The 24,803-nt window shown below is 42.8% G+C and overlaps 1 protein-coding gene across 1 annotated transcript; it reads left to right on the forward strand.

Annotated features, from left to right (window-relative positions):
- The first annotated feature begins 1,199 nt into the window (after positions 1-1,199).
- ZBTB8B (zinc finger and BTB domain containing 8B) lies at positions 1,200-20,085 on the forward strand. The gene is made up of 3 exons (XM_070384788.1): positions 1,200-2,178; positions 12,873-13,051; positions 16,049-20,085. The coding sequence occupies exons 1-3, from the start codon at positions 1,200-1,202 to the stop codon at positions 16,364-16,366; spliced, it is 1,476 nt and encodes a 491-aa protein (XP_070240889.1). The 3' UTR covers positions 16,367-20,085.
- Positions 20,086-24,803: the final 4,718 nt, after the last annotated feature.

A 24,803-nucleotide genomic window follows, 5' to 3' on the forward strand; every position in this document is an offset into this window, starting at 1 on the left:
GGGGAGCCCTGCCAAGTGCTTTATGGGAAATCAAATGAAATAAGACATGGCTCATACCTTCTAAGGACTTACAGTCCACTGACAGAGAAGGACCGAGACATAAAAAATACAGAGAAGAGAATGAAGGGTTGTGGAGTCAATCAATTAGGAATATCTCAGTTGCACTGAGAAAATTCAACCAAAGCAAAAAGGGACTTAATGGCTTCTGGCACTGCATGAGCTGGGACTCATATGGTGTCCCTGGCCTCCATCTGTTGCTCCTGTTTGAACTGAGCTATCATCTGTATTAGGCTGGTTCCCCTTGTGGTGTGGCAGCAGCATCCCTCATAGCCTACATGCCCACAAAGCGGAGAGCCATTCTTTTTTTGGATCCCCCAGCAAATGTTTCATTGCTTTTCATTGGCTCTGGCCTAGTCACATGGCCATCTCTGAGCCAGTCACTATGGTCAGAGGATAAGTTATGTTGATGGGTTTAGCCTATGTTATAGCTTACACATCTGGAGCCTGGGCGTGGTGCTAATTTTATGCAAAGCACATTGGCTGTGGATGGGGCAAGGATGATTCCATCAAAGCCAAAAAGGGCAATAAAATCATAAGAATGGAGAATGCATTCTGGCTAGCCCAAGCATCCACCAAGTGTTCCCACAAATTTATGGTAATGAGTGTGAGCTGAGACTAGACATGCCAGTCCCTAAGTTCTGTATTGGGACACTGGAGACTGAACTGGAGACAGTAATTCTTAGATTCAGGTATTATTTATATTTTGAGCCTTAAAGAAAGTCGAATGTCATTTATAAGAGCATGAACTCTGGAGGTTTTGAGTCTTGGCTCTGTTGCAGCTGGATCATCACCATCCTCTGAGTCTTAAAAGTACAATATTGTAAGTATGATATTAGTCTTTATTCATAGGGTTGTTATAAAAGCTCACAGAAAGAATCTATGTAAAATACTAAGGACTGCACCCACATACAGTTAGCTGTAGTTACTTTTACTGTTTCTCATTAGTTAACCCAGTTAGACAATCTTTAATTTTTGTTAGCCCGTATTATAAAGATATTATTTACCTGGGTTTTGGGGAAGAATAAAAAAAAAAAAGAACATCTTATTTGTAAGGTTGGCATTTGTGAACTGAAAAAACAACAACAAAAAATCTTGGCAGAGATCCAGGCTCCTTTTGAGCAGCAGCAGCTGGTGGAGAAATGGAGATGCAATCCTATTATGCCAAGCTCTTGGGGGAGCTGAATGAACAGCGGCAGAGGGACTTCTTCTGCGACTGCAGCATCATCGTGGAAGGGCGGATCTTCAAGGCCCACAGGAACATCTTGTTTGCCAACAGCGGCTACTTCCGTGCCCTGCTCATTCACTACATCCAGGACAGCGGGCGGCACAGCACCGCCTCCCTGGACATCGTCACCTCCGACGCCTTCTCCACCATCTTAGACTTCCTCTATTCTGGAAAGTTGGATTTGTGTGGGGAGAACGTGATTGAAGTTATGTCGGCTGCCAGCTACCTGCAGATGAACGACGTGGTGAACTTCTGCAAGACATACATCAGATCCTCCCTTGACATCTGCAGAAAGATGGAGAAGGAGGCTGCAGTGGCGGCTGCGGTGGCCACAGCAGCAGCAGCCGCAGCAGCAGCTGCAGCGGCTGCCGCAGCTCATCAGGTGGACAGTGGAAGCCCCAAGAAAGGGACCGCTGGTGAGACCAAGAGCTTGGTCTCTCGAGCCGAGGGGGAGGAGAGTGAGGACCGACCAAGAGAGCCCCCCAGTGGTGATCACAGAGGCTGCTGCCCTCTGGAACTGGTGGGGAAAGACAGCCAGGGCAGTGGCTGGGTCGACAGTGACCGCTCCACTCGGCCAGAACAGATGGAACCCAAGGTGGAGTTGGATGCTGCAGAGGTGGAGGTGGATGGACAGCAGCAGCCGCCTGCCATCCCACTGAGCCTGGCCCACCGGGAGGAGGGTTTGCCCAGTAGCCAAGCTATCGACTTGGCTTACAGTAACTACCATGTTAAGCAGTTCCTGGAGGCACTCCTGCGCAACAGTGCCGTCCAGAGCAAAGAGGATGTGGATCATCACTTTTCTCAGAGTTTGGAGGGAAGACCAGATGGTGCAGGAGTAGCAGCCATGAGTTCCACGATGGATGTGCAGACTGACTGGTATGGAGAGGACTCAGGTGAGCTGCATGAGCCTCCATCATCTCTGCTGCTCACGCACATGCGTGTGTGCCTTCTGGCCTCCCACCATCACCTGCATCATTGTCATTGTCACTACCATCATCACCACCATCAGCATCCCTATCATCACCATCGCCACCGTTATCTCCATGTTATCACTGCCACCACTGCCAATAATATTAATTGAGCAGCTGCTGTGTCCAGGGCATTGGCTCTTCACATATTTTTTTTTTTTTTTTTAACCTCTACAACTAGAGTATAAGCGTGTTGAATGCGATTTGCAGACATGGAAAGAACCCACCCTCTTCTACTAACCACAAGGAGGACTTTGGTGAATTCATTAAATTTCTTTGAACCCTTATTTTTTTCCAGGAGATAATCACTCCCACCTTGCCTTCTTACAGAGTTGAGGACCAAATGAAAAGGTTTTCAGAACTTTTTTTTCTCACATATGAGAACATGTTCTGTACAGGTAGGAAATTTATCCTTCTTTGTGTCAACTGTGGTGCCTGGCCCATGTACTCAGTTAACATGTCGTGGCTGATAGTGTGATGTCCTGGCGAGTATTTGAGAGTTGAACTGGGCTTCGTGTAAGTAAATTTCTTGTATCCTTTGGTAGGATTTTGTGTTTTAAGAGAACTTAGTTTTTTGCCTGAGCAATTCTGAGAGATGGGATAATATGGTTAACTCTTCTTACAGATGAGGTAATTGTGTTGTAAACTGTCTTAGGAGATGGAAATAGATGTGGCTGTCTCCTTACTGATGAAAGTACCCTTGGCTTCTTTTCAAGCCAAGACATTAATGAGTCACATTTCTAATTCACCCTTCAGTACTGTGCAGTGAAAGTTGACTAAGTAAGGGGGGGTGATCTGCTCTTATTCGTTACTAAATGACTATTTTGAGACTTAAAAAAAAAAATAACAGGTACACATGGGGTCGTGAAAGTTGGACACAACTTAGCGGCTAAACACCACACAGGAGAATCCCAGGAAAACTGAGTTTGTCTGGAGACTTTTAAATTTCTTTCTTTCTTTTTTTCATTTTAACATTTTTTAATGAAAAATTACTTCATCCCTGCATCAAAATTTCATTTTTTGTAAAAATCAAGAATGCTCTGTATGTCTGACCTAATCTAGACTTGCAAAACTTGCAAATATGGTTTCTGGTCGCCAGAGACACTGGCTTAACTAGCATGCAAAAGGTAGTGGTTGTTTTCAGTGATTACCCTATGGGAACTTGTTGAAATCTAATTTCTTTTTAAAAACGTAATTAATGAATTTTTGGCTGCACTTGGTCTTCACTGCTGCACCTGGGGTTTCTCTAGGTGTGGGAGCAGGGGCTCCTCCTCACTGCGGTGTGCGGGCTCCTCAGTGCGGTGGCTTCCCTTGTTGGGGAGCACAGGTTCAAGGCGTGGGGACTTGGGTGGTTGCAGCTCGCAGGCTCAGTAGTTTAAGCATGCGGCAGTTTAGTTGCCCTGCAGCCTGTGGAATCTTCCAGACCAGGGATGGACCCTGTGTCTCTTGCATTGGCAGGCAGATTCTTAACTATTGGACCACCAGGGACTTCCAAAATCTAATTTCTGTGTAAGAGTAGCACTTCACAGTCTGTGTTCCCCTTCTCCATCCATCAGCCCCTCATAGTGCCATGTAAGTTAGGTGGAGGAAGTATGGAGAAATTGAGACCCAGAGGGTTTGGCGAGTTCCTTAAGAATATAGAACTGACACACGTCACCACTAATGTTCTTTGATAGCAACCCAGGCTGGCTTCATTTCACTCATGAAACAAACTGTGAGGGCAGCACAGGTGGTTAGAGGATTTCAGTGCACTGATTTTGTCTCTCAACCCCTCTGCCTGTATCACGAGTATCAAGAAATAGAAATTCAGATCTACACCACCTTCATTCAGATCCATCTGTCCATCTATAAAGTCAGCTTTCCAACTCATCCTGGGGCAGGGCAGTCTCCTGGCTGCTTGCCATGCCTGTTGTCTGCCAGGTTTTGATTCCATTTGCATGGCTCCAGGGTACATTTACTCCAAGTGCCAAGGGACAGAGTAAGACTGATTTGTTTGGTTTTTCATATATTTGCTCAAATACTTGAGCACTTTCCTTGTGAAGATACAAAGATAAGTCAGATATGGCTCCAGCTCTCAAAAAACTGATGGTTTCTTATAGAAGCTAAGCTGTGTGAAATTGGCACTGTGCGGTACAAGGTACTAGGGCTGAAAGACAGACGGAGGTGTGAATTTCACAGCGGGCCAGAAGCAGAACTGGCTTCCAGCTGTTAGGTTAGGGAGGCTTTATGAAAGTGGCATCTGAGTACTCACTACTGTATATAAAATCGATAAGTAGTGACTTATTGTATAGCACAGGGAACTATATTCAATATCTTGCTGTAACATATTAATATAATGCAAAAGAATCTGAAAAAGGATATGTAGAACAGTCACCTTGCTATACACCTGAAACTAACACAATATGGCAACTCAACTATATTTCAATTTTTTTAAAAAGTGGCATTTGAGGGTAAGAAGAGAAAACATAGGGAGAAATTGGAGTCAGTCATGGAAAGCCATAAATGGTAAGCGGTAAGTTTCTATCTATAGGCACAGGGGAATTGTTGGTAGTTTCTGAGCTTGGGAGTGGATAGGAAAGATTAATGTGGCCTCAGCATAAGGTAGTGAAGAAATGGGAGACTTGGGCAGGGAGATGGTGAGGAGGCAGTTATAGTACTTGTGTATTCACTTATCTCTGACACTGGCAGACACTGTCAAAGCACGTGGTCCTCGTATAATCTCTTCTCCCCTGGACCTCCCAGTGCCAGCCTCACTACCTCCCATTGCTTCCTGAAAAGTTCATCTGTATTGGCCACTGCTACCGTTTTACTTCCCGTTCTTTTCTCAGCCCACTGTGAGGAAAGACCCCTACCCAACACCCCACCTGCTTCATGAGGTCAGCCGGACATTTCCAGAGCTGATCCAGTGAGTGATTTTCAGATGTTATCTTTCTGACCACTCTCAGTAGTTAACTCTGATCTTTCCTTCTTGAAATTCTTTCTTCCCCTGGCTTCTGACACCTTGAGTACCCATTGCTGTTACCTTTGTCCATTTCTTTTCAGCCTCATCATGGGATTGTTTAATGTCAGTGTGTCCAGCATTCCATCATGGCCTTGCTTCTTTAACATCTTATCATTCCTGTTCATTTGTTCATTTAACAGATATTTATTGAGCACTTCCTATATGCCAGGCACTATTCGTTTATAGTGAATGAATATTCGTTTATAACAGTGAACAAAAGACAGTGCTTGTCCTCGTGGAGCTGACATTCTAGCGTTGTGAGCCAGACAGTAACACATAAGTACCTGTATAATATGAAGAAGAGTTGACTCATTGGAAAAGACTCTGATGCTGGGAGGGATTGGGGACAGGAGGAGAAGGGGACGACAGAGGATGAGATGGCTGGATGGCATCACTGACTGGATGGCATCACTGACTCACTCAGTGAGTCTGAGTGAACTCCGGGACTTGGTGATGGACAGGGAGGCCTGGCGTGCTGCAATTCATGGGGTTGCAAAGGGTCAGACACGACTGAGCGACTGAACTGAACTGGACTGAATATGAAGAACTAAAGCAGGGACAAAGTTGACTGAGAGTGAGGGGGTGCTATTTTATTTACTGTTGACCAGGACTTGCTAACAGGTTGCCTTTAAGCAAAGACCTTAAGTGAGTAAGAGAGCAAACTGCAGAGATATGAGGGGGAACATTCCAGGCAGAGAGAAGAGCAAGGTGCAAAGGCCCAGGTGTAGGATCACACTTGGCAAGTGAACAAAAGGAACAGCCAGGATGCTAGTGTGGCTGGAGTGGAGTGAGTAAGGCAGCAAGTGTTGGGGGATAAGGTCAGAGAGGCTGAGTGAGGGTGGACCAGGTAGGCCCTTGAAGGCGATGAGAAGGTCTTTGTGTATTGCTCCGCAGAGAGTGACTTGAGATGACATGTATTAAAAGGATCCTTCTGAGTACTGTGTGCAGTTACCTTCTAAGTGGGCCTCTTGCTTCTCCTCTCGCTTTCCTGTAGACTACAGGGGAGCATAGGCTACGGGGAGCATAGACTGTCAGGGAGTGAGGTGGGAGCAGGAAAACCGCTTAGGAGGTAACTGCAGTAACCCAGGTGAGAGGTGTGCGCCTTCTTCTTTTTCTTTTCTTTAAAATAGATTTTATTTATTTTGTCTTATTTATTTATTTATTTGACTGCACCAGGTCTTAGTTATGGCATGTAAACTCTTAGTTACAGCACATAAACTCTCAGTTATGGCATGCGGGTTCTAGTGCCCTGACCAGGGATTGGACCTGGACCCCCTGCATTGGGAGCACAGTCTTAATCTCTGGACCACCCGGGAAGTCCCATTTTTCTATTTTTTTAAATTTTATTTTATTGTTGGGATATAATTGCTTTACAAGGTTGTGTTTCTGCTGAACAACAAAGTGAATCAGCTATTTGTATATACGTAGCCCCTCCCTCTTGTGCCTCTCTCCCACCCCACTCGCCTTGAATCAGTGTGGTAGCAGTAGACAGGTGAGATGTGATTGGGTTAGGACTGTACTGACTCTGAAAGATAGAGCTGACCAGAGTTCCTAATGGCTGTATGAGTGTTATGAGAAAAAGAAGCATTAAAGATGGCCTTAATGTTTTTACCTTGAGCGATTGATTTAAATGTTATGTTTGTGGTGCCCGTTGGATATCCCAGTGAAGATGTGCAGTAAGTGATTCCATCTGTAAGTCAGAGCTGAGATATAAATCTAGGGTCATTGTTGGATCTGCACAATTTAAATTCTGTGTATTCCATAGATCTAGAAGGAGAAGATGAGAGACCTAAGGACTGAGCCCTGGGAAGCCCCAACATTGGGAGGTCAGGAAGATGAGGGAGCCAGTGGAGGAAGCTGAGAAGGGGCAGTGGGCGAGGCAGCAGAGAATCAGGAGTGCTGCGGTACTCCCCTGGTGGTCCAGTGGGAGAGACTCTGTGCTTCCAACGCAGAGGGTGCCGTTTGATCCTGGTGGGGAAAGTAAGATCCCACGTGGTGCATGGCACAACCAAGGAAGGAAGGAAGAGTGATGGGTGTCAAGAGGAGAAAACATTTCAAGATAACGGAGAAATCAACAATGTCCGGTACTGTGTGTAGGCAGATTGAGGACTGATCATTGGGTTTATTAAGGGAGAGGTCATGGGTGAGCAGTATGATGAAGTGGTGGGGAAAAGACCAAATGGAGTAGGCTTAGACGAGGACTCAGAGACTCCCTGGCAGTCCAGTGGTTAAGATTTCCCCTTCCAATGCAAGGGTTACAGGTTTGATCCCTGGTCAGGGAGCTAAGATCCCACGTGCCTTAGGACCAAAAAAAATCAAGTCATGAAACAGAAGCAATATTGTAACAAATTCAGTAAAGACTTAAACAATGGGAGGGGAAACATCAAATAGGATGCCTAAAACTTAAAGAAAAATTAAAATAGATAAGCAACAAAGATATATTGTACAGCACAGTGAATTGTAATCATTTTCTTATGAGGGAGCATAAATTGTAAAAATACTGAATCACTGTGCTATACACCTGAAACCTATATAATATTGTAAATAAACTATACTTCATAAAAATAATAAAATAAAATGGTGATTATGGTGATTATTGGAATATTAGAATAAAGCACTAAGCCCAGAGACCTCAAAAAAAAAAACCCAAAAACCCTCAAATGTAGATGTGAAGATGGTATAGTACTTCTTTCAAGAAATTTACTGTGAAGGGAACAAAGAAATGCTTCCATGGCTGGAAGGGGATGTGAGGTTAAGGTCTCCTGCACTGCAGGCGGATTCTTTACTGTCTGAGCCACCAGGGAAACCCAAGTTTCAGCTTAGGTAGGAGAAAAATTCGGGAGATGGATGATGGTGAGAATTGCAGAACCATGTGAATGTACTTAGTGCTACTGAGCTGTACAGTTAAATATGGTTAAAACAGTCTGTTTTATATTATGTGATCTTCACCACATAAAAAAACATTAAAAAAATGTGCTGCTTGGGTCCCACCCCACCCATTAGCTTGGGATGGAGATTGGGCATTAGTATTGTTTTTCATTTTAAGCTGCATTTTTATATGCAGGCAAAGTTGAGACCTCTTCATCTAGGATTGGGTGGCTGAGATGGATTGGAGGATAAGCTCTCTGGAAGAAAGGAGATCCAGGAACAGAGGGGCCAGGGCATTGGAAGGGTCATTTTTGGTATTTACACCAAGAATTTTTCCAGGAGTAGAGTCTGAAGGCAGTGTGATCAAATCTCCAAGGAGCAAGATGACCCAGGGACTCCTAGATGACTGTAATAAGGATGAGCATCGGTATCATCTGATGGGATGACCTTCAAAACATCTTAGGCTTTTGCTCTGGAGATGACAGTGAAGCCCGAGGAAGACCTACCCTCCCCTGATCCAGGGTGTCAAGGCCATGGGTTAACGGAATCAGGGTGCTTAGGGGACAGCCAGGCCTCAGTTAAAGCAACCACTCAATCTACTGAGGACTCATAACTGTATTCTTTGCTTCTTTCCCCAAGCTCCAGATTGATCTGTCTAATCCAAGTATCCCCCCTGCCCCACCCCCACCAAAAAAAAGTGGATGCACTGAGCCTGCCTCAAACATGATAAAATCCCGACTGACCTCATTCATCCTGCACCTGCTTTTTCTCCTGTGTTCCCTGCCTTGGTTTATTCCACCATCACCTATCACGTCAGCTAACCTAGAATCAGTGTCATTTAGAATCTTTCCTTTCCTCTGCTCTGTCCTCCCCATTGAGGTCATCATATGCTGTGAATTTTATTTCTCAGTTCTCTCTCCTCCTCTCCACCTCCACAGTCACAGGCTTTAGTTCTGTCTTCTCTCATCCCCTCCCCACTGGACTTCCTGCCTTTAATCTTGCCTCTCTTAAACCCTTCCCCTGCATTATCCCCAGAGGAATCCTTTAAAAGTCATATCACCTTGTACCTTCCTTGCTTAAAACCCTACCTGCTTAAAGGATAAAGTCTGAGTTCATTAACATGTTAGTGTTGCAGAGGCAGGGATTTTTGTCTTTTCTGATCACTACTGTATCCCCAGGGCCTAGAACCCAGTCTGGCACATTGTAGGTGCTCAGGATAAATTTGCTGAGTGAATTCATAAATGTGACCTTGGGACCTTCCCCAGAAGTTCTTGCCCCTTTCCTTGGCTTCATTCCTCATTCTTCTCCACCCTGCTTTGTATTCCCTATTCTCATTTACCTCTGTGCCTAAACTTGTGCTGTTTCCCTGCCTGAGATACCCTTTCTCTTTCTCAAACTCCCAGTGAACTCCTATTCATCCTTCAAAACCTTGCTCAAAGGTCACCTCTCCTGTGAGATCATCTCTGAACTCCAGGAGAGAATTCATTATTTTCACTATCTTTCTTTCTTCTTTTAAAAAATTTTTTATTAGAGAACAGTTGTTTTTCAATGTTGTGTTAGTTTCTGCTGTACAGCAAAATGAATCAGTTATATGTATACATATGTGCTGTGCTGTGCTTAGTTACTCAGTCATGTCCAACTCTTTGTGACCCCATGGACTGCAGCCTGTCAGGCTCCTCTGTCCTTGGGGATTCTCCAGGGAAGAATACTGGAGTGGGTTGCCATGCCCTCCTCCTGGGGATCTTCCCAACCCAGGGATTGAACCCGGGTCTCCTGCACTGCAGGCAGATTCTTTACCAACTGAGCCATCAGGAAAGCCCAGGTATACATATATCCCCTCTTTTTAGATTTCCTTCCCATTTAGGTCACCATAGAGCTACGCTGGTGGCTCAGATGGTAAAGAATCCCCCTGCAATGCAGGAGACCCAAGTTTGATCTCTGGGGCAGGAAGATCCCTTGGAAAAGGGAATGGCAACCCACTCCAGTATTCTTATCTGGAGAATCCCATGGACAGAGGAGCCTGGCAGGCTGCAGTCCATGGGGTCACAGAGTCAGACATGACTGAGTGACTAAGCACAGTAGCACAGGGCATTGAGTAGAATTCTCTGTTATGCAGTAGATTCTTATTAGTTATCTATTTTATACACACTAGTGTATATATGTCAATCCAAATCTCTGATTTCATCCCACCACCACCCTTGTCTACATTTCTTCATCACTTTGAACTTGCATTTGTTACATTATATTGTATGACTTTGTTTACATGTCTTTCTCTCCTGCTAGACTTATCTTCTTGAGTGAAGAAACAAGTATCTTGATAACAATGTATCTTGACACAGTGCCTCACATGTAATAGGCATTCAGGTGAACTGCTCTTCTGGGGGAGCCAGATCATAAGAGAGAAGGGAAATGTTGCAGTAATTCATACTTTTCTGATGGATATGTAGTTAATGGTTATTTTTTCCCCCAAGGTCTAACAGTGGACCCATTTTACTTAATGTTTTTGTAGATAATCAGGAAGAAGGTGGTAGCACAATGCCAGGCTGATGGGGATAAATGATAAGAAGAGTCCACAGTGCCAGGGGAGTGAGCAGGAAACTGGTCTCTCAGTGCCAGTGTAAGCAGTGAGAAGTAAATAATCCGACATGTATATGCAGTGCTGAGCCACGAGCTGCTGCTTTTATTCCGGGAGACAGATTTTGGAGTCATTATTGTTGTTCAGTCACTCAGTCATGTATGACTCTTTGCAACCCCATGGACTGCAGTACACCAGGCTTCCCTGTCCTTCACCATCTCCCAGAATTCGCTCATACTCATGTCCATTGAGTTGATTATGCCATCCAACCATCTCATCCTCTGTTGCCCCCTTTTCTTCCTGCCTTCAGTCTTTCCCAGCATCAGGGTCTTCTCCAATGAGTCGGCTCTTCTCATCAGATGGCCAAAGTATTGGAGCTTTAGCTTCAGCATCAGTCCTTCCGATAAATATTCAGGGTTGATTTCCTTTAGGATTGACTGGTTTGATCTCCTTCATTATAGATTATGAAAAATGTTAGACATTATCAGCATGGGAACTAGAAGCTAAAGAAGATAATCTCCACCCTTACATAGAATGATGTTGGGTACTCACTTGACGTTCAGCTTGCCATACTTTTGGCAGCACCTCAGGAAAGGTATAAAGCCCAGGTAAATGTCCCAAGAAGGTCTCAGAGAAAAGGAGTTACTCCTGCGTTGAGAGAGACCGCAGGAGCCTGGCCAGATTAATCAGGAGAGAAACACCGAGGTGATGTTACAAAAATGGCTGACGTTTATGAGAGCTTATTATGTGCCGGGTGCTGTGTTTCAGGTATTACCTCATTTCGTTCTTACCACAATCCTGTGAGGTGGGAATTATTATTATCCCTATTTTACAGATGAGTGAATTAAAGCACAGAGAAGTCAGGTGAGATGCCCAAGATCACACGGCTTGTAAGTGGCAGAGCCAGAACGCGACTCCTAATTTCTATGCCTGGAAAACTTGAGTTATTAGTGCCTCCGCATATATGATATGATCAAATTCTGTAAAATCCTGAAGGGCATGGATAGAGGAAATGAGTCTCAGAACACTGCCAATAGGGTAACTCAGGAAACTTGAAAGGGTCAGTCTCTATACATGTGGGTGATAATCATGTTGTCACCCTAACAGCTGTATGAACAAGGTGGAAAAAAAAAGGGAAAAAGATTTAAATGAATTTTTAGATATTTGATGATCTCATATATACAGAGTTAATATAAATTCCAAACAGTGTGGGGGCTGCTTTATAGCAAACCTCTCCTATATATGCCTGAAAGCTATTCCGGGAGCTGTTGTCAAAGAAAGCATGAAACCTGGTCTGGAGGTCTGATCCATCGTAATAGTTGTTTGTTTTTTTCCACACATTTTTGAGGGTCATTATATCAGTTCAGGAGGTTTGCATTAGTCAACTCAGGCAGGCATAACAGAATATCACAGGCTAAGTAGTTTTATCAACAGAAATTTATTATCTCACAGTTTTGGAGGCTCAGTCCAAGATCGAGCTGCCAGCATGGTTGGTTTCTAGTGAGAGCTCTCTTCCTGGCTTGCAGACAACTACCTTTTTGCTTGTCCTCACGTGACCTGTCCTCTGTGCAAGAATAGAGAGAGAAAGCCATCGTTCCTGGCACCTCTGGCATTGTTCCTCTTCTTATAAGGATCCCAGTCCTATCAGATAAGAGCTCTACCCTTGCGACCTCATTTAACCTTAATTACCTCCTTAAAGGCCCTGTCTTTACATACAAGTGGCACTGGAGGTTATGACTTTAAGATAGGAATATGTGGGGAGGGATGCAATTCATTCTATAACAGGGTCTCGATCATTATTTTCCTAAAATGAAATCAAGGAGAATAGACATTATCAGAGTGAGTATTATTTTGGAAAGTGTTTCAAGCTGTCCACATGAGGATACATGTGTTCTCAGGCTGTGACATAAGCGCTGTTTCTAACTCTGAGCCACAGAGAAGTTTGAAAGCTGATGCCTCACAGCATTCCTTGCAGTCTTGTATCAGAAGCCCGTTTCCCTCTCTGGCTGACCCAGAGCCCAGCAGAGTCAGGATCTGCAGACACCGTCTTGCTGTTAGCTGCTGGTGGAGTTGGGATTCTCCCTCTTGAACTGGGCTGGTGGAGTTCTGCTCTGGATTCCATCCATTGGAGGGCAGCCAGTCTTGTTGCTGCTTACAGTACCGTTTGTTCCCCAGGTGATGTGCTGGTGGTGCCCATCAAGCTGCACAAGTGTCCTTTCTGCCCCTACAGTGCCAAACAGAAGGGCATCCTTAAGCGGCATATCCGCTCGCACACAGGGGAGCGGCCCTATCCTTGTGAGACCTGTGGCAAGAGGTTCACTCGACAGGAGCATCTGCGGAGTCACGCGCTCAGTGTAAGTGTCGCAGCTGGTGGATCTCTCAGGATGGCGGAGAGTGGCGGGGCGTGGAAGGTGGTTCATGAAATGTGTTTAATGTAAAGGTGAAGCCCCTCAGTTTTTCACTTCTCTGTCCACTGGGGTATTGTCAGAGAATTTTAAACATGTATTTCTGCTACTAAATTATAGCTGTGTTAGTGGAAAAAGAAAAAGTGAAAACTTTTACGGTTACAAACTAGTTTTCCTAGAAGGAAAGTTAAGAAAGTTCAGATCCTAGTCTGAGGATGATTGTCAAAAGGCAGAGAACACTGGGGCTTAGGGATTGGGAGTCTGTTCCCCCAAGGGTAAGCTGCAGCCTCGGTTTCCCACCCAACCTCAGCACCCCGGGGTAGGGAAGAGGTATAACACCATTTATAGGGCTGCCTGTGAGCAGCAAAGGGGACCCCTGGCCAAGGGGCCCTCCCTGCCCACTGGCTGCTGCCTAGGATTCTGTCTTCCATGTAAGTGGGTGAGTCCCAGCTGCTAAAAAGCATTCAGCCCATGTAGAAAGGCATTGTATTTAAGATTATCTTTGAGCAAGGCAGCCACCAGGGACTTCCCTGGTGGCTCAAATGGTAAAGAAGCCACCTACAATACAGGACACCTGGGTTCGATCCCTGGTTTGGGAAGATCCCATGGAGAACGGAATGGCTACCCACTCCAGTATTCTTGCCTGCAGAATTCCACGGACAGAGGGGCCTGGTGGGCTACATTCCACGGGGTCACAGAGTCAGGCATGACTGAGTGACTAACACTTGAACAAGTCAATGAGTCTTTGAAAACTCCGACATAAAAATGATTTGGATTTCAAAAGACACTCTCAAGAATGTGAAAAGACAACCCACAGAATGGGAGTGGTGCCACTTCACACAAACTTGGATTGCTATAATAAGCAATTTATAATAACACGGTGCTGGTGAAGAGGTAGAGAAACTGGAATCCTCATATACTGCTAGTGGGAACACCAACTGGTGCAGCCACTGTGCAAGACAGTTTAGTGTTTCCTCCAGAGGTTAGGCATGAAGTCACCATTGTCGCTCAGTCGTGTCTGACTCTTTGAGACCCCATGGACTGTGGCCCCCCAGGCTCTTCTGGACCCTGGAGAAGGGAATGGCTACCCACTCCAGTATTCTTGCCTGGAGAATCCCATGGACAGAGGAGCCCCCAAAATAGAAACAATCCAAATATTTATCACTGATGAATGAATAAACAAAGTGTGGTGTACCCCTATAATGGACTATTGTTTAGCCATAAAATGAGATGAAGTCCTGATACATGCTACAACATGGAATAACCTTGAAAGCATTAGGCTCCGTGAAAGCAGCAAGTTACCAAAGGCCATCTATTATGTGATTCCATTTATATGAAATATACAAAGTGGGCAGACCCACTGCGATAGAGAGTAGATTGGTGGTTGAAGCCTGTGGGGATGGGAGAGATAAGACCATTAATGGGCACAGGTTTTCTTTATGGAGTGATGAAAATGTCCTAAAATTAGACGGTGGTGATAGTTGTACAACCTTATGAGTGTGCTAAAAACCACTGAACTGTACACTTTAAAAGGGTGAATTTTATGATATGTGAATTACAGTTTTGATAGTATCTAGACTTAGATACATTCAAGGTGACTGACTGACTGCCTTTCCTCTCAGTGTTGGACCCAGCACATTTACCTGAGAATGGCTTTATCCTAAGATGTTAAGTTTTTGTTTGGCCTTTTTTTTTTTCAAATTAATCTCCAATCCATCTTGGCAAAAATCGGTCCCTGCGTGCCTCTAAGATGTTTCATTGGTTGTAATCCGCATTCCACTCTGTACTAGATCCAGTCTACTATTCAAAGGCTCCATCAGGCTGCAAGGGTCACAAACACACTCAGGTTGACTCAGGAAACCCAGGAAACCTCATGGGAACCCAGGACATGTAAGGGCAGCTCCAGCAACCTAAGTATTGTTATTGGCCCTTCTCCTGCATCAGCCTCTCTGTCTGTCTCGCTTCTTATATGTATCCTGCATCCAGAGCTCTCCACAAGGGAGGCTCTTATTCATTCACAGATCCCCAGTTGGCTGGAGTTCCTGAAGAGTGCACACTTCAGATAGATAGTTCCTTATACAAAGAGGACCCCTGGGGCTGCTGTCCTCATGAGGAGTTGCATGGGGTTAGGAGATCAAGTTCTCTTTTCTAGTATGCAAAGCTCTTTTCATATGTAAGGAACACATTTATCAACAAAGAAGTCAAGGCTGAAGCATCCGCTGGCATGTTTGGGAAATACACTGTTTGGGAAATCTGCCTTCTTAATAACTAAACATTCCAAAGTATTTAAGAAGCCATGCCTAAAATCCTAATTGGTTCACCGATTGCCCTTTCCATGCCAGGCACTAGGGATACAGTAACAGATGTGACACAGAGGACAGAGAACATGGGTGAAGCTAGTCTGTGACCTCGTGGAGCTTATAATCTATCAATTTCTATAGATCTATAATCTAGTAAATTATAAATCTGTAACCTAGTAAATTTTACCAATGATTTGTTAGACATGAAGGGAGAAGTATAGGTGAGACTATATAGCTGGGAGATCTAGTCTGGCCTGGAGCATCAGAAAAGACTTCCTTGAAAGGCATTAGTGGAAATTCCTTGACAATCCAGTGGTAAGGACTCCATGCTTTCACTGCCAAGGTGCCAGTTTCATCACTGGTCAGGGATCTAAGATACTATAAGCCTGTGGCACAGCCAAAAAAAACCACAAAAGGACTTTAGTAAGAGGGGAGAGGGGGCAGTGGGGAGGAGGGCTTGCTCCATGCACATCCCATGGCCCTGGGCTGGAAAGGATCTTGATGAGGCTGAGATGGTGGCAGAAAAAGCAAAAGGAGAGTGGTGAGAAATGCAGCCAGAAGGTCATCCAGGGGCCGTATCACATGGGGCCCTGAAGGCCATGGCTCCTCCTCTTTTCTCTGACATGCACTGTGCTGGTGATTTTAGGTGCATAGATCCAACCGTCCAATCATCTGCAAGGGCTGCAGAAGAACCTTCACGAGTCACCTGTCACCGGGGCTGCGGCGCTTCGGGCTGTGTGACAGCTGCACCTGCATTACAGATACGCACGACGACGATGACGAATTGATGCCCATCAACCTCAGCCTGGTGGAGGCGTCGTTCGAGAGCCAAGAAAAGAGTGACACAGACAGTGACTGGCCGATCTATGTGGAGTCTGGGGAGGAAAATGACCCCGCCGGAGAAGATTCTGACGACAGACCCCAAATTCAGCCCAACTTATCTGGTGGAGACACGCTTACGTAGCAGTAACTTGGTGGAGGAGAGGGTTTAGAATTTGTTCTTGCTGATTCTGTGAGTGAAAGCCACCCTTTGTCCAATGGCGTGGAACCCTGAGAGGAACATTTTTTCACTGCCAATTATTTGCATTTTTGTTAGGCTGCACAGTGGAGGTTGGATTCTGTGACTCAGAGGACTAACGATTTTTTAGTGGTGCCCCTGGTTTCCGAAGGCTTTCTGAGTGAATCAAGGTTGGCCCTGAGGCTTGCTGTTTTTTCCAGAGCTATGCATCCAAACTCTGGATTGGAGAAAGATAAGAAAACCTCTATAGCTGTTTTTGTAGTTTCTCAGTCTTCTGCATTCCTATGTCGTCATCCTCTTTCTCTGAAAAGGTGGGCAAGAATATATTAAATTTCGAGATCAATCTTACCTCTGCCAAGCCTCTCCTGATCAATTCTGTACTGTAACTTTCTGGTAAAGTGTTAAGCAGAAAGCTTGCTTGATTTAAGGTAGGCAGGGCTGTCTGGCTTTATGATTGTAAAAGGTACTTTCTAAATCTAAGATTGCAGTTTTAGAGGCTGAGGGTATTTATGTGCAGACAAGCATGGAAATGAGCTGAAAGGCTCCTTATGGCACTGTGACTTGCCCCCGTCAAATTACATTTTAAGTTAGCCCCAGGAAGGGAGCCTGAGAGCCCAGGTCTGGGTGGTTTCCCTGTCTGGCTTGGTGTTTGACGATTGTGCGCACACAAATAACCCGTTTTACGATCATAAAGCAAGTCATTTGGGCAAAGCTCAAAATGCTCCTCTGTGTTTTCCAGCCATTTCTGACAGCCACCACTGTGTAACCTGGCAATGCAGCCATCACTGCCATTCTTTTACTTTATGAATAGAACTTTAATTGGAGGGAAAGCGTAAGCCTACATAAGCAAGTTATATTTCCAAATTGTTTACCTTTAAAAGATCATCTGGAGGGAAAGGGAAGGTTAGTAGAAGAACAGGTTTTTAAAACCAGTCTGTTCTTTATTCACTTTGCAGCCATACAATTATTCTAACAAAAGAGACTGTATTTCTTTAAAAGGCTAAAGAACAAGAAGTATTATGGATTAAAGATATTTCAGGCACTTCCGTAATTTTGTCTTATGTTTAAGTATCCAAAATGGATTTTAAAGGAAATTCCTTTTCTTCCTTTAATTTTTTGGGACCCCATGGACTGTAGCCCTCCAGGATCCTCTGTCCATGGGATTCTCCAGGCCAGAATATTGGAGTGGGTTGTCATTCCCTTCTTCAGGGGATCTTCCCAACCCAGGGATTGAACCTGGTTCTCCCACATTATAGGCAGATTCTTTACCGTCTGTGCCACCAGGGAAGCCCTCCTTTAATTTTACTATAATTATATTTCAAAAGGTAGTAAAAAATATCGCTTTCTACCTCTTTAACCAAAAAAATATAAATTTGCTTGTAAAAAAATGTTAGCATTGAAGGGTTCAGAAAGTGTTTAGACCATGCTTCTCAACAGAAGTTGGAACCCCAGGACAGTGCTGCTCAAACTGTGGCCTGAAACAGCTTCAGCTCCATGAATTCCTGGATCCCAGTCCATACAGTAGGGCCATACCCTGGCCTGCAGTTGATTGGAAATTTAAAAATGGGTCTTTTGGGAATTCCCTGAAGTCCAGTGGTTAGGACTCCATGCTTCTGCTGCAGGGGTCCTGGGTTCCATCCCTGGTCGGGGGACTGGACTCCCTGGAAGGCACACTGCGCAGCAAACTGAAAAACCAACAACAAAAAAATGTTACCTCTTTTATCAGAGGTAGTTGGAAAATTACTGTTCTAGGTCAAGAGTTACACACAGAAAATTATCAAGGACCAGAAATACTTTTCTTACCAGAAATGAGACTATTAGTGTTGTTTTAGAAGAGGGACCTTAGCAAGAGGGAAACCTAAATGGAGGTGTAAAAGATATACTTTGCAAGGAGTTTTGTTATGTTTTGCTTTCTTTGTCTAAAGTATTTCTGATGTTTTAATTTGACCTTTCTACCTCACAGCTCAACTCTCAGCCTGCTTTCTCCAGCAGAGCAATGATCCTCTCTGGTGACCCCATGATCTATTCATATCCCTGGGTGCAAGATAAAACATTTTACATTAGAGATTTCACTCTAAGACAGTGATTTTCAACTGGGGGTGATTTTGCTCCCCAGAGGACCTGTATCCGGCAGTGTCTGGAGACCCTCTCAAGTGTCATAGCTTGGGGTGGGGTGCTGCCGGCATCCAGTGGGTGGAGGCAGGGATGCTGCTAAATGCCCTACAAGGTATAGGACGGTCCCTACAGCAAAGATGAATGTAGTCCACAATGACAAGAGTACCAAGGTTGAGAAACCAGCTGTAAGATAAAGCAGGATTTAAAAAAATGATATCTTTAATGAACTTAATTTTATTGTACATTTTAGGCTACCTTTTACCTTCATAATATTTATTAGATCCTTATGCTTCTCTGGTGGCTCAGATGGTAACGAATCTGCCTGCAGTGCAGGAGAGCTGGGTTCAGTTCCTAGGTCAGGAAGATACCCTGGAGAAGGGCATGGCAACCCACTCTAGTATTCTTGCCTGGAAAATCTCATGGACAGAGGAGCCTGGCAGTCTATAGTCCATGGGGTCGCAAAAAGTTGGACACAACAGAGCAACTTACATTTTCACTTACACTCCCACAAGTTTTGAAAATAGTGGATTCATTAAATGAAGACACTGAGGCCAGATGATAGATGGTCCATGACTTGCCTGAGATCTGATTAGATGTGTGATGTGGAAACTTAGAAATTCTGATCTGATTCGTACTGCTAGAACTATTACTGGGCTCTGATTTTAAAGTAGCAAAATCATTGAGAGGAAAATGGAATGTGAAGCTTAGTATTTAAACAATTCTATTTCTCTGTAATGTCTCAGATTGTTACATTCCTGGTTGGCTGTTTGGAGTTTGTGTGTTGGCATTGGGAATAACTAGATTTGGTAGTTGAATTCTATTACATTTAAAGGAGATAATTCCTCTGTATGGACTATCAGATCATAAACTGCCCGCAGTTTTAAATTTATGTTCACATTTGGTGGTCAGTATTTTTAACCTACACAGTGTCTCTGAGGTTTAATTTGTGGAGTTGGTGATATTTTTATAAGTAGATTCATAGTTTTTCCAATGCAGACCATTCATGATCTAGTTTATATTTGGCATCTTTCTGGCACATTCAATCCAGATCTTTTTGTCTTCTATTACATATATTGAATGAATGGGAACAAGATTCTTACTTGTAATGGAATTTTAAGATGGCATCCTTGGACAGTTGTTTCTCTTGGGAAAAGGGAACAGGCTTTCAAGGCAAGGGTTAGAAAGGAATGAAAATAAGGCACATTATCTGTAATACATTTAGAAATCATCATCATGGCTTCTGGTCATTTAGTGGAAAGATGCCATTCTGATGTAAATATTTTGGTGGTCACTAGACTTTGAATATTCCTTAAGAAAGCTATTGACTTAGTGGTCTGCAAAATATTGTGAAATTGAGTATTCTGGAGGATATACAGGTCAGAATACAACAAAAGTGTTTTGTTGTTGTTGTTAATTGATGTTGTGATAAACCCCATGGAGAGAAAGGCAACTGAGTGGCCTTCGGTCACCTGAATTGCTGCTGCTTCATTTGGACTTCTGAGTTGTTCTTGTGTGTCCTCTGTTCAGTGACAATATATTATCTCCGTGAAGTCTAGTAGGGTGGGGTAGGGAGGGGCACAGGGTTGGGGTGGGTGAGAAGTTCCCATCACACTGTTTTGAGCATCACCACTGTACTTTCTGCTGTTGCTTGTCCCTTGTAGCTTGCTTTGTGCTTTCACAAGGTCACACTATCTTCTGACTCAAAAAGGAGGCTGCTTTATTCAGCTGCTTATGATAGTGTTTTCATTAATTTTTGTTCAATATTTCCACCAAATATGGCTGTGTTCTTCACACCTCTCATTAAAGTTCTGACAATTTGAATTCTTTTCTTCAAATAATGCTTCTGTAGAGATAAATGGAAAGTTGTTTGTTTGGCAGGGGTGGCTTGGTTAGTTTCTAATATGTTCCTAGTTTTCAGAGGTGACACTAACTCACACCATTGTGATCAGATGATATGGAGTCTTCATAACTTGAGGAGGACATTTAGCATCTGTTCTGATCCTCCAGATGGATAATATTACTACTGCCAATTCTTCATGGGCAATTGTGGTTTGGGGGAGCAATTTTTGTATCCATCATTTGATTTTTTTTTTTTGGTCCTCTCTCAGTAGCATCTTAAAAATCAATGTGGGTTAGGATTGGGGTTATGTGCTTATATGAAGAAGGTTTAGCAATAACTAGCTTGGGGATTTTAAAGGCAGGTGTCAATTTGAGATAAATGTCTTGGTGGCATGTAATGGATATGGATTATATGTCATGCCGACTGTGAAGGGCATAGTTAGGATTTTTTTAGAAGCAGAACATGCTAGAACATGCCAAGCAGTTTCACATCTTTCTACTACCCATGGTCTCTGTGGAGCTTCTTCTACCACCAGAAACAGCAAGCAAATAGTAATAAGGTGCGTTCCAGGAGGCTACTTGGGCTCAACTAGATGTTTAGAAACAGTCAAACTCATAAACCATCACATCAGATTCACTAAGAAGGAGATAGGATGGTGGACTTTCCCTGGTGGTCCAGTGGTTAAGGATCTGCCCTCTAATGAAGGGGATGCCCGTTTGATCCCTGGTTGGGGAACTAAGATCCCACATCCCGCAGAGTGCCTGAGTGCCACAACTAGAAAGTCCGTGTGCTAAAGCTAGACCCGACACAGCCAAATAAATAAATATTTTTTAAGAAACAAGGTTATAGGATGGGAAGCATAGCTCACCAACAGGGCAGAGCCAGATATTACTCTTTCATCAGAGTCCCTGCGTCTGTCTGTATGGCTCAGGTGCAAGGAGATAGACACACATCCCGCAAATATGGAAGCTATTCTGGCTTAAAAGCTTCTTGTTCCATGGGAGCGAGTATCTCTTATAACAACTCCACTGAAATATCTTCCCCACAAGAGACATGTCTCTTCCAAGAGTCACTACAGATAGGGAAGCCCAGAGCTGTGGCTTCCTATCAGGCATTTAATAGTTCTCCCAGTTTACAGTTTACCAACTCGGGATCATTTCTACCATATGGAATGTTGCCTAGCAATGTGGTTGATATACTACTCTTCATTAGGTTGCTGGGGGAACAGAGCTGGAAAATTAAACCAAGGTTAAATTCTCACACAGAAGGGGAAAATGTTTTGTTATACCTTTGCCAAATGGTATGCTGAGCAATTATACAACAGATACTACGCCTATTTCCTAAAAAATAAAGCCAGAGAAAATTCCTATAAAGAGATGGCCTACACCAACTTATTTTTCCTTCCTTGAAGAGTATTCATTCTTTGTACTTAGTTACTTGTGATTAATACACTCTGCAAATTTTGCTGAGGTGTATTTAAGAGTTGGATAAATGGTCCCACCAAAATGTCTTGTATCCTTTTGCGCTACTCAGCATAGGCAGGTATAGTGTGACATCCTATAGGGACATCATTAAATGGAAATTTCTGGGGATTCCATCATTCACACCTTGATAGGAACCTGTGACCACCTGGCAACCACCAAACACCAGGTTTTTTATATGGTGCCTCTTATCATTGGATCATGTGGTGCTACCCTTGCCTGCTTCTATTGCTCCTCGCAGATCAATAAATGAGGACAGCCGGTTATTTATTCAACAGGTATCCAGTAATTATTTATGGAGTCCTTGTTGTTTGTCAGACACTAGGGGTACCTGTGAGATACATCAATGAACAAGCACAATCCCTGTCCTCAAGGAACTTGCAGTGTGTAATCAGGGAGGCTAACACTTAAACCATACAGTTTGGGGTGTGACAGTAGAGGCAGGAACAGGGTGTTCTGAGAATGCTTGGGCAGAGTGTCCAGCCCAATCTTAGAGCCTTAGAGAAGACCTTCTTGTCTCTTGTCCAATAAACTCCTACCTTTGGGATACAATTTATAAACAACTCAGTTTCTGATATTTCTTGCCTTTTTCAAACATGGTAGCTTTGGATATTAACAGTGTTTAAATTACATGTTTTATTCAATTATATATAAATACTACAAACATTTCAGAACATCCTAGTCTTTAGCAAATATGCATCAGGTGCTATGGTTTTCTTATTTAAGAAACAACAACAACAAACAACTTCCCATCATCTCCACCCACTGTAATAAGTTAGAAGAAAGGTATTGTTCCTGTGACAGATGGAGGAGCCCCATTGCATATGGATTGAGTCTTGGTTGGCCATGTAAACTAGTTAATTCCCCAACCAGGTACATACAGAATAGAACCATTAAATCAAAGGACTGGAGATAGTCTCCTCCAAAGAGATTTTATAGAGAGATGAAACAACTAGTATTTAGTTCCCACACAACTAGTTAGGATCAGAAGCCAGATCCTGCCAAGCCAATGCTGATAACAAACAGACATGTCTGGGCAGGCAGCAAAGACCATCTGTAGACAGCATTTGTTTCCTTGGGTACCTATCAGACTAAAATTACAGCAGAGGAAAATGCTATTTTAGCCTCATGTGGCTTTGTGTGATCCTGGCCTGAACTCTTGTAATACTTAGACAGGGAAGGGGAAGTCACATGTTGAACATAAGGGAGTTAATTTAATTTCTTTTCCTATAATACCCACACATATTTGAAACAACATAAACTACCATCAACACACAGCAGATCAAAATTTTATTGTCTACTTATTTAATATGTATCAGGTATTTGATATTAATGTATTCACTTTTTTAAAACTTTGAAATTACACATTAAAAAATTTACAGCATTATCTTGAAATTACTTTTTCCAACCTCTCTAGCTGATTTTTGAAATATAAATTGGGTATGATTCAGAGAAGGTGACAAGGATAATCATATTTGAAACAAAAACCCACATATTTTAAAGACAGCGACCCATATAATATGATATTGAGTAAAATTGTATTTTAGATATTTCTTGACTCAGTGGATTTTAATAAATCTATTATAAGAGCTAATTTTATTTAAAGCTGTGTGATAATATATGAAACTTCAAAGTAAAACAGATTAGCCACTTGACGATCTGAAAATATCTAGAAGCAGTGATCCTGGTTATTAATGAAATAACAAGTTTGGGATTAAAATGAATGCAAATCATCTTTAATTTGGTTACATCAACCTGGGGGTAAACAGGAAATAGTCTCAAACTAAATTTTTGTTTTGATTTCCAAGAAGTCAGATTAAGACACCCTGATGACAAATTTGGAGTAGAAACAGTACTATCCAAGTTCAAGGAAAAGTCTTTTGTTCCTTTATTGCTCATTTTGTCTTCAGAAACAAGTGTAATTTAACTGACTTTTCAGGGCATATATTTTACATGAAATTTTATGAATATAATATTAGTTAAGAAAGAAAATTCACAAAATAAAATAGAGCTCCAAATTAAAATTAATTTAGAAGATAATTAAGACTTATTAAGAAAATAATTAAGAAAATAAATAGAGTTCTAAACACAAGAAGCTTCCATCAACATCTTTTCCCACCTCTCTGTCCCCTGATGTTAGGACCAATTACTTCCTTATATTAGACAGTTTCTGAGCAGACTATTCCAAGCCAGGACATTTTAGATTCTGTGACGGAAAACTGACCACCCCTTGATGAGTGGGTGGTGTGGGATGCAAAATAATCAAAAACTATGGCAGATAACACAAAAATCAAAAGAGGCACAGCCATTCTAAGTGCTTAGCTCTACAGGCATACACTTTCCAACAACTCTTAAAAGAAAAATAGAAACTGAATTTATTTTTAATCCACAAGTTTCCAAGTGGATTAGTTCCTCTAACAAAGGCACTTGTCAATACTGCTATCAAAAAAAGAAAAAAAAAAAGACAAAGTTGGAAATGATCCTGATCATTCAAACAATAGCAACTGATTCCTTCTTTTTAAGGAGTGGGAAACTTTCTGCTTTTTGCAATGGAATTGGTCATTATGTTATAGTGGTTATGTACCAGATATGTTTATACGATTCAGTGTTGTGCACATTGTGTGTTGTTTTGCTATTTTTACTTTTTATTTATAAAGAACTAAAAATAAGACAGAATGAAGTAATAAATTGGTGGATATAATCTATATAATCTAGACCTGACCTCATTTCTGTTGTTTTGACATTCCATTTTTAAGATAAATCTCTAAGTCGTGTGCATATTTTTGTTTTAAAAATTATTTCTGCTTAAATAGTTTTAAATATTTATCTTCTAAAGACAGGAAGTTGATTCAGTGTTAGCAACGTATTGATATAATTTTACATTTTAAAAAATGTTGAGGCAGGTTTATTTAAGATTGGCTGGGCTCACTGCCAGCTCTTGAGAAAA

The sequence above is a fragment of the Bos mutus genome, chromosome 2, assembly GCF_027580195.1.
Source record: "Bos mutus isolate GX-2022 chromosome 2, NWIPB_WYAK_1.1, whole genome shotgun sequence".
In the NCBI taxonomy this organism is placed as follows: domain Eukaryota; kingdom Metazoa; phylum Chordata; class Mammalia; order Artiodactyla; family Bovidae; genus Bos; species Bos mutus.